The following is a 10,585-nucleotide window of genomic DNA, read 5'->3' as shown; positions in this document are numbered from 1 at the left end:
TGTTGGTCCCCAATATAGTTGGTCTAGGACTACATTTGAAACCCATGAATAGCCTCCTGTCACCAGTCTCTCCTCGGGGAGGAGAGCCTCCTGTCCATTTACTTCACTGCCTTAAGCCCGCCCCTTCTTCCAGCTCGAGCCTGTAGAGACCGCCTCCTACTTCCACTTGCTTTATTTACATCGATGGAAGAAAACATGGACATACCTGAAGACATATTTCAAGAAGTCATGGAAGAAGTGTGCCGGATACATAATATCACACATTTGAAGCCACTGCAGCGTCTTAGCCTCTGAAATTATAGATACAACAACTGTTCTTCTTCCGGTCTGGACCGGAAGATTATGCGATGCATCATCCTAGGCGCTTCCCCTCAAGACCGGCGAAACAACTGTGAAAGAGACAGGCCCCAGACTATTGCCAATTACAGATGTACGTATAACATACCACATTAATCTACATTGACATAAGTTTCAACAGTGCAATCGGATAACACACTTTTATTTATTTATTTATATTTGTATCATGGTATATGGATTTATAATTTCATTGAGAAGATGGAGAACAGTTTGGGAGTTACAGTATAATCTAGGTAGTGTCATGAGTTGAGACATACAGCAATAAAATCACTTCACATTTTAAATGACCTGTATACTGTTTCTCCTGCTGGGAACAATGGATCACACTGAGGGCAGACAGATACAGAGAGAGTGGACTAAACAGGGTTTTGTGTGTGTGTGTGTGTGTGTGTGTGTGTGTGCGTGTGTGTGTGTGCGTGCGTGCGTGCGCGCGCCTGTGTGTGTATATGTGTGTGTGTATATGTGTGTGCATGTTCGCCTGTGTGTGTACAGTATGTGTGTGTGTATGTGTGTGTGTGCACCTGTGTGTGTGTGTGTGCACCTGCTAGTGTATGTATGTGTGTGTGTGTGTGTGCGCCTGCGTGTGTATGTGTGTGTGTGTGCCTGTGTGCCGGTAGCCAGTTACTGTGTGTTGAGCAGGCTGTTGAAGGAGAGGGGTGTGAACTTGTAACCCGATCCTTTGTAGAACTTGTTTTGGAACTCAACCCTGTCGACACAGGAACTTTAATGACCATTTGAAACATTCCTTTCGGGATGCAGTGTATCATTATTAGCTACTTACTAAAGGTTACAGTTGGGTCAAATTCCCTTTAGGCTGTACCAGGGCAGGATTAAGGTAGCATAGGAAGAGGTCTGGGTTAGTTAAGGTTTGGTTAGGTTATGTAAGAGTTTGTTCATGATTGGTCTAGTTTAAGTTTAGGTTAGGTTATGTTAAGTTTATAATTTAAAGGTTGGACTAAAGTGTGGTTCGGTTAGATTAAGTATCAAGGTTATGTACAGTACCAGTGCAGTCTGAGTGCGTGCAGGAAGGCGGACAGCCCCTCCATAACCAGCAGGATGGCGACGGTGAGAACAGAAAAGGCAGCAAAGATGGCCGCCAGCAGGACGGAGCCCACCCCCGGGGTCGTCTTCAGAGCCACCCGCAGGACCATCTTCCAGAGAACCTCCGACAGCTCTACGGGGAGGCCGCAGGGACACACAGCACAGAGCATATCCCACCTCTCACATCGCGTGTATCTTTATGTGAAACGGATGGATCAGACCTGCAAACTCTGGAGTAGTGAAAAAGGTGACGACATACAAACCATGCTTAACATAAAAAAGGTGACTGTAGCCAAAAGGTGACAAGTTTGCAGGTCTGATGGATGGATGAAGGTCTCACCAGCGTGTGCCAGACTGAGGGCCCAGAGTCGGAGGTAGGAGGCCGTGTTGGAGATGCAGCCCAGGCAGTACTCTACGGTGTGGATGGCCTGGTGCACCAACGCGTCCCCCATACTCACCTGACAGAGGTGTGTGAAAAAATATATATTTGTTCAATATTTAGTCAACACTGGTGTTTTACTCAGGGTTCCTTCGATTTCAAACCGCCACAACTTGAAACTGGAGCGGCGGTACAATATGATCTCACTACTCAAAACTATTCTGTGAATTGGTGTCACCCTAACTGAAGTTGACACAACTGAAGTTGACACAACTGAAGTTGACACTCATATTACTATGTGCATAACTACGTTGTAATACCTGTGGTTTAAAAACATTGTTAGGTTTGGAACTTTATTCATTCTCTGGTTTGAGAGCTACCGTACAGCAGTACTACTGAGGAAGTGTCAGCAGTAGCTAGACAGGAGATGTGAGGAGGTGTATACCATGGGATCCTTGTGGTGGGGGCTGGAGGTGAAGGCTGCTCTTGACCCAGAGCTCCCTGAGACTGAGCTCCCACAGGGCTGCATGGGCAACTTGTTAGACAGCAGGTCCTGTAAGGAGGGATACCAATATCCACCTCGTCAGACTCGCTGATGAGGATGCCACTGTTACTGCTGAAGATCTGGTCCGATTTGTCGGGTATTGGAGGACAAAACAATCCAGTATGTTTTCATCCTTCCAAAGGTTTGCTCACTATTGCTGTCTGCCTCAAAAGGGATTCGGGTTAGTAGAACGGTAGGGGTTAGGGTTAGTAGAACGGTAGGGTTTAGGGTTAGTAGAACGGTAGGGGTTAGGATTAGTAGAACGGTAGGGGTTAGGGTTTGTAGAACGATAGGGGTTAGGGTTTGTAGAACGGTAGGGGATAGGGTTTGTAGATTCAGATTCAGGTTTATTTGTCACATGTAAAAGTGCAGTGTTAAATATACAGTGAAATGTTGCTGCCACGGTGAAGACCCACCACCCTCTGAGTCAGACGGTGTTCCCGGTACCGTATCAGAGGTTAGGATTGGGGTTAAGAGGGTTAGGGTTAGGGTAGACCCACCCTCTGGGTCAGCCGGTGTTCCCGGTACAGCAGCAGAGGTTTGACCAGCAGCAGCCAGAGAACCATCAACAAAGCCAGAACCACCAGGAAGATCTGAACTGGCTTCTGCAGGAGCATAACAGGTACGCACGCACGCACGAACACACGCACGCACGCACGCACGCACACACACACACACTCACACACACACACACACACACACACACACACACACACACACACACACACACACACACACACACACACACACACACACACACACACACACAAATTAATGTCTCTTTACAGAAAACATGTTGGGTGAAAAACCTAATTGTGGAAAAAAACATATACCTGGGCCTTGAAGAGCAGTGAATCTTGGGAACTGTAGTCAAACAGCATCATGTTAACGAATAGGAGCAGGAGGCTGGGGGCAGAGTCAGAGGGCATGGGGACGCACCACTTGTAGAGGATGAGGAAGATGAGGTAGCCAAACAGACTGAGCATGAAGAGCAGCTCGGGGACGAACTGCAGCAGGATGTCCCGATGCTTCCGGAAGAATCTGTGGCGAGAACAGCACATAGGGCAGCATGTCGTCCTCCTTATCATGCCCGCGTCCTCCTTCTCCTCCTCCACATTCTCCAAAACACGTCAGCGGTAACATTTCAGGGAAGGGAAGCAAGTAGGCCATCCTCCTGAACCCTGTTTTCTACATTCAAATGACATATTTCTCAGTGTTCAGTTCCCCTCATTAGTCAAGCAAATTACAACTATTTTGGAGAGCACCATCACATTATACACATCCTTAATATGATTTTCTGTTTCTGTTGGGACATGTTGAATATGAGGTCGAGTCCCGTGTGGCTCAGTTGGTTTGGGCTGATCCTATTCCAGAGAATTCCAAGGTTATAGGTTTGAGTCCCACTGGGTATGACTCAAAATGTGTGCCATCACTGTAGTTTGGGATTGTAATGCTTTTCTATTGCAGTATGGCCCATACTCACATGTAGTTGGCCAGGCTGAGCGTAACCCCAAACAGCATGTGGACCACCCCAATGATGACGGACATTTTCATCTTGTAGGAGTTGAGGAAGGGAAGCTTGTTGAAGGCGATGTTCCAGATCTAGAACATTCACACGCAAGGGTGTCATTATATACAGACAGCAGGGGTTAGAAAATGACCAACCGTCATGTACTCTACCTGTGTAGGTATTTGAGTTTATAACATGTGTACATACTGTAGAACTGCTTGACATGTACTCTACCTGTGTAGGTATATTTATTTGAATTCCTAACATACATAGAACTGCTTGAATGCTGACCGGGTCTATACCGAAGGGGTAGGGGTGGCCAGAGAACACTCCTGGTACCACTGGATCCAACTGGAGGTGGACTGAGTCACGCAGCGTCTCGTTACTGAGAACAACACACACACACGTGCACGCACACACACAGGCATGCGTACGCACACACACAGTATTAGGGTCAATTCATTGCTCACAGAAGACATTCTCTAGATTACTAGAGGCCTCATTTTCGCATGCAGCACAACAGGCTGAGTCTGATCCCCCTCCTCCTCCTGGCCCAAAGGGGAGACTCACGTCCAGGGTCCGGCCGGCCCGAACATGGGCCTGACGCTCCAGGAGGACCCGAAGACGTTGAAGGACTTGGAGAAGCAGTCGTTGTAGATCAGACCGGTGTAGATGGAGAAGAGGCCCATCAGGAAGACGATGTAGCGACCCTCCAACAGCACGCTCACTAACTGGCGGGGGGGCGGGGCCGGGTTAGGACTAGAAATCTCTAAAGCAAGAGTTCACTGTACGGGCGCTGAACCAATGAGTTCTTCTGGTCGTATGCTAAGCTCTAGAATTGTCCCCAATGCTACAATGGTTCTCTGTGTTCCAGAATAGTTCTGCTAATGGTTCTCATCTAGAACACTTCCCTGACAGTGTTTTGTGTTCTAGAACACCCTGATCATTCCCCGGAAAAGTTCCTCTGTTCCTCTTTTGTGTTCTATATCAGTTCCCTGGTTCCTCTGCCAGTAGACTGTATTCTAGATGATTCCCCTGGTTGTAGAGTTATCTGTATTCTAGAACAGTTCCCCTGATAGTTATGTAAGAACAGTTCTCCTAAAGGTTCTCTGTGTTCTAGATGGGTACCCCTGTTTTGTACCTCGTTGTGGACTTTCCTGAAGCTCTGCTCCTGCAGGATGAGCCAGAGGGCTAGCAGAGTCAGGACCACCCCGTGTCCACAGTCCCCAAACATCACCGCAAACAGGAAGGGGAACGTTACCATGGTGTACGGAGCTGCAGGACACGCACGCGCGCGCGCACACACACACACACACACACACACACACACACACACACACCATCAACACAGAATACACAACACACAACATGCATGTTTAACTATGGAACTGGGTGGAAACATCAGCACTACACCTCTGGTCAGTCTATTGACCATTTCAAACCCCCAAATGCTTACTTAAGCAATAAACCACGAGAGGCCGTGTGTTATAGTGATTTTATAACAGCTAGAGGGCGTTGTTAGGCACGATGCGAAGCGGAGTGCCTAAAACCCCCACGGTTAATCAAGCAAAATAAAATATTAACATTTATTCAAAACGAAGCATCATTCCCTCAATTCCGCCGAGCAAAATTGTTCCCCTAACAAAAGGGTTGCCAAGCAACAGATGCATTGGATGGAATGTTCAGTTGTTTTGAAAAACACAATGATAGGCCTACAATGCATTGGATCAAATGGGTGGCGCATTAATACTGAAAATGGAATGATATGCGGTCCCAGGTGTGTGTTACAAAGTATTTTAACATGGCTTCCAGACAATCAGAATCAATAACCAGAACCATTGTATAATTTCTCTTTTTACCTCAAGTACTTTATGCTTTCTACTTGCTTGCCTGAGACAAAGAGTCACAAGGTACAGAGTCTGTTGTTTTAGTAAGCACCAGTATTCAACTAGTGTTGCACAAGGTTCCCATGTGGAAGGTTGGTGGTTTGATCTCCACCTCACCCACTTGTTACACAACCATGTCGATATTGTAGTGTGTGTATGTGTGATCTTCCAGAAGATGAACTGGAATATTAATTCAAATATGAATATATCAAATATATGTATTTTAACATACAGACATGTATTCAAATAGTGCTTGAATAATGTTTGATATACCAGTAAGTGGTTGTCTCTCATAGGCTCAAGTACAATAATTTAGCCAATACAGTTTTTATTCAAATATAGTTCAATGTTGAACAATTTATTCAAATACAGTTTGTATTCAAATATATATAATTGCTAGTGTATGTGATGTCAGTGTACAGCCATGTTGACAGTGTTTGTGACCTAGGTTTCCACTATGACAGTTTGACCTGACCTCTGACCTGGGTTGATCTCTTGGTAGTTGCCGATCCCGTAGGTGTCGATGATGTTCTGGAACCCAGAGGTGAAGCAGTTGGTTCTGTTGAAGGTGGGAGGAATCTGCTGGGTCTGGATCCTGTTCAGGACCGGGCACAGACTGGACCCACTCTGCTCCTGATGTCAGAGGTGCACACACACGTATCCCCACACACACAGACATGCATGCAGGCATTTACATACAAAACATGTATACGTTATTAACCCGTGTGCTTTAAGGGATCTAGTTAACAACTAAGTTCTTGATCTGAGAAAGATTCGGCCCTTCTACTAACTGATCCCCTGATGAGTGCGTTGTTGACAGCGTTGAGGTCAGCCACGGGACACCAGATCTCCGCCACGATCAACTTCTGGGTGATGTCGATGTCACACAGGTTGAGGGTGTAGTAGATGGCCTTCATCTTCTTGACCTTGACGGTCCACTCTCTCAGGTTAGCAGCTGCCGCCGTCAGCACAGAACCCCTGACCTCCTCAGTACGACTCAGAACCTAGAGGGTTCAAATTCAGTCACATAGAATTCTAAATTAGATTCTGATTCAGTTATGTAGAATTCTAAATAAGATTCTGATTCAGTTATGTAGAATTCTAAATTAGATTCTGATTCAGTTATGTAGAATTCTAAATTAGATTCTGATTCAGTCATATAGAATTCTGAATTTGAACTGCCCCAACCAGCTAGGAAGTATGGTCTCTAAAAAATCCAACTGCTTCTGCCAAATACCCAGCATACCTTGGATGCCTGTCGCTGAAAGGTTGAACAGCATGGCTGGATTCATGCCTTATTGATTAGTGATTACTGATTAGGGGGGGTTAGAATAGGCTCCTACTAATTTCAGATCCTCAATGTGTGTGCTGAGGTGTGACCTCATCTCTCTGCGAGCGCAGACCGAGTTGGGACACGGGTACAAACTGGCGTGGAACCTGGGAGGAAACAATAACAACGCACCCATATAAGGACATCCTCCTCCTTGATGGAACAAACAGATGTGTTTGAAATCCCAGTGGATTGAAGACACCCTAATGCCTTGACAACCATGTTTCTTTTCCACGTTTGCCCGTTTTTGCTCTCTTGAAGAGCTTTGTAAGACTGTTCATTTTCCTGTCTCACCCCTCACAGATCTTCCTGATCTTGCCTTTGACCTGCTCTCCCTGGACGAAGACCACAAACACGTCCTTCTTCACCAGCTGCTCCAACATGGAAACACACAGACAACCAATGTCACCAATGCAAAGTCACAGAAACCAACAACGGATGTCTGCTCTTGGACTATCATGCTTTGTGAATGGAGATGCTGCATTGAACATAATCTGGAACTCTCAGTCTAGGAGTCAACAGATTACTCGCAGCCAAGGAGGCCCTCGTGGTCTAATGGGAGACGTGAGAGAAAGGGGTTCTGTCCTTACCGTCAGGCTGTCCTGGTGGGGTTTGATCTCGGCGTGGCGGAGGACGAAGTTCCCGTGGAACAGGCGCCAGAGGATCTTCTCAAAGGCAGGGAAACGCTCCTGCTTGATCACCCCGGCAACGAAACTGACAAGAAGAAAGGGGAGGAGACATGGAGGGGGTCAGGACCATAGCTAGGAACCTAGGAGACATTGAAGGGGTTGGGACTATAGCTAGGAACCTAGGAAAGGCTACATGAAGGGGGTTAGAACTATAGCTAGGAACCTAGGAGAGGAGACATTGAAGGAGTTAGGACTATAACTAGGAACCTAGGAGAGGAGAGGGGAGGAGATGAGAGGGAAGGGGAGAGGTTAGAGGAGAGAGAGAAAAAAAGAGTATAGAGGAAGGAGAGGAAAGAGGAGAGAGGAAGACGAAGGAGAGGAGATGAGTGGAGAGAGTAGAGGAGAGGAGGTGATACAAGACAAAGAGAGAGGGCAGGGGGAACAGGAGGGGTTCATAACCAGCTACAAAAGAAAAGGTTATTAGGTGAGAGATCAGAGGTCATGCTGAGGCCCACCCCAGTTTCAGCGGTCCGCCTGTGCTGGTGCTGCTGGTGCGTCGGACAGTCATCGGAGTGACGGAGTCATCGGACACCAGCTCTGAGAATGACAGCTGGGACTCCGCCTGCCGGTGTGACATAGTGACATCATCAACATGAGACAGAACCAGTCCAAAAACCTTTTAAAAAGCTGTATTTAAAAATCTGTCTTTGTTGTATAATCTCTATCACTGTTTGATCTCAATCTGTTTGTTACTGTAATCATTTGGCTGCTCCAGGTACTAACTAGTCTCGCATAGCCAGACCTATCTCCACAAGTTTATGCTGTGCCTGTGCTAGAGAAAGTTCTGGCTGCGCTCATTACCATTCGAAGATAGGGGGAAATAATGCTGTATTTCATTAAACCAATCACAATCGTCTTCAGTGGAGTGGTTGCTAGGTTGTTTCACGTAGTCTTCATTGAATCTGATATTCCGCCGCCACTGATTGGGCCGTAATAAACAAATGACAAGGCTTATCCCCAAAACCTACACCTGTTGAGCCAGACTACTAACAGACCAGACCTTGTCACAAGGATAAAGGCAGATCTAATAGTCATCGATCTTCTGGTCATCTCCTACCTCCTCAAATAAGTCATCAGTCATTTGCAGGAGGTGCTTCATCTCCAGCAGCTCAGTGAAGTTCTGCTTCAGCATATCTCTGTTGGAGTTGATCTCCTTCAGCTCCCTTTCCAGCTTCTCAAAGGTAGACTGCAGAACTCACACGCACACACGCACACGCACGCACACACACACACACACACACACACACACACACACACACACACACACGCACACGCACACACACACACACACACGTTTCATTCATATCAGTCACAGGAGAGAGTAGAGTAGGCTACAACAGAGTGAAGTAGAGCAGAGCAGGGAAGAGTAGAGTAGTGTATAGTACAGTACAGTAGAGTGGACCAGAGCAGGGAAGAGTAGAGTAGTGTATAGTACAGTACAGTAGAGTGGACCAGAGCAGGGAAGAGTAGAGTAGTGTATAGTACAGTACAGTAGAGTGGACCAGAGCAGGGAAGAGTAGAGTAATTTAGTGGAATTTGGAAAGGAAGCCCTTCACATGTAGTGCTGAGTTTGGGATGTGAACACATCACCTCCAGGTCCAGCAAATCTCTGGAGCAGGGGACCCCCTCACTGGACAGATCTTGAGGGACCGGGATCTTAGACCTCCCTATCTCCTTCTCCAGATACCCTGGGAGAGCGGGGGGTAGAAAGTCAGATGCAGTGTGTATGAATGGACATGGAAGCCTTTGTAAAGTTTACTTCACTTTTACTAATGTGACTGATCTTCCGAAGGTGTGAGTGAACGCCATACTCACTGAGAACCCTCTCCATCTCCTCACATTTCTTCACTTCTTTCACAAACCTGCGCTGGAAGGCCACCGTTCCTGGGTTCAGCTACAAAACACGCAAGACCTGAGACTGGAGACCAACTAACAGGTGCCGCTCCATCTATTTTATTATCCATTTATCTAAGTCATCTATTTTATCTAAGCCATCTGGCTATTAATCTCACTACAAATACAGCTGGTATATTAACACAGACTGCATCATCGCCGTTCTAAGCCAGATCAATACAGTCTGAGTTCAGAGTGATGCCCGTATTAGTACCTAGCTTAGAGTGACAGAGCAGGACATAATCAATAGGGGACAGGGAGAGTGTGTGTGTGGGGGGGGTAGAGAAAGAGGGAGAGAGAGAGAGAACAGCAGCTTAATGAATCTCTGACCCACAAACATCCCTTCTACTTTGTTATCCTCTAATAACAGTTCAGATTTTAGAAGATGCTATTAAGAGCCTCTGCAAATATCCACGTTACAAAAGACTCACAATTCTCAACAAAATAGAACAAAATACAATATCAAGCGTTTTAAACTCATTAATTTGAAGAAGTTATACATTTAACACTCTCAACTGGCTAATATATAGGATGCTTAAAAGTGAAAGTCTCCCAATATTTATAGCTAATAAGATCATTATTGACAGTTGGTAAAGATACTGGTGTTGGAACTCACGTCTTTGAACTGGACCAGCCCCAGCTGTCCCAGCTGGTTGATGCAGTAGTGGGCTGACTCTTTGTGGAAGAACAGTTGCATCAGACACATCTCCTCGCTCCGGAAGAACGAGTCCATAGTCCAACAGACCGAAGTCACAGCACGGATAACAGCAACACAGGTACAGTAACAACAAACAACAACAACAACAAACAACACAGGTACTGTAGTTGTCTCTGTGGCAGACGATGAGGGTCTGGTCCAGTGTCACTGGTTAAGTGCATAAATGGATGGAAAGAGAGGTTGTCATCAGGATCAATAGTTCTCCTCTCCAACACCACAGGACACACAGCTTTGTGTG

General features: G+C 46.3%; 1 protein-coding gene across 1 annotated transcript; it reads right to left on the bottom strand.

The window, feature by feature from the left end:
* Positions 1-978: 978 nt before the first annotated feature.
* LOC311321919 (V-type proton ATPase 116 kDa subunit a 1) lies at positions 979-10,362 on the bottom strand (the record flags this gene model as incomplete). The annotated part of the gene is made up of 20 exons (XM_084453933.1): positions 979-1,063; positions 1,360-1,531; positions 1,739-1,856; positions 2,223-2,330; positions 2,822-2,926; positions 3,155-3,362; positions 3,805-3,923; positions 4,123-4,216; positions 4,402-4,562; positions 4,973-5,106; positions 6,200-6,350; positions 6,509-6,721; positions 7,121-7,154; positions 7,342-7,418; positions 7,638-7,761; positions 8,192-8,298; positions 8,794-8,922; positions 9,327-9,424; positions 9,552-9,630; positions 10,246-10,362. 20 exons carry the CDS (start codon positions 10,360-10,362, stop codon positions 979-981), a joined length of 2,433 nt encoding a protein of 810 aa, XP_084310059.1.
* Between the last annotated feature and the right edge of the window lie 223 nt (positions 10,363-10,585).

Source organism: Borostomias antarcticus, assembly GCF_949987555.1.
Source record: "Borostomias antarcticus genome assembly, chromosome: 2".
Taxonomy (NCBI): domain Eukaryota; kingdom Metazoa; phylum Chordata; class Actinopteri; order Stomiiformes; family Stomiidae; genus Borostomias; species Borostomias antarcticus.
The sequence above is the reverse complement of the archived record's forward strand: the minus strand, read 5'-3'. Positions and strand labels throughout refer to the sequence as shown.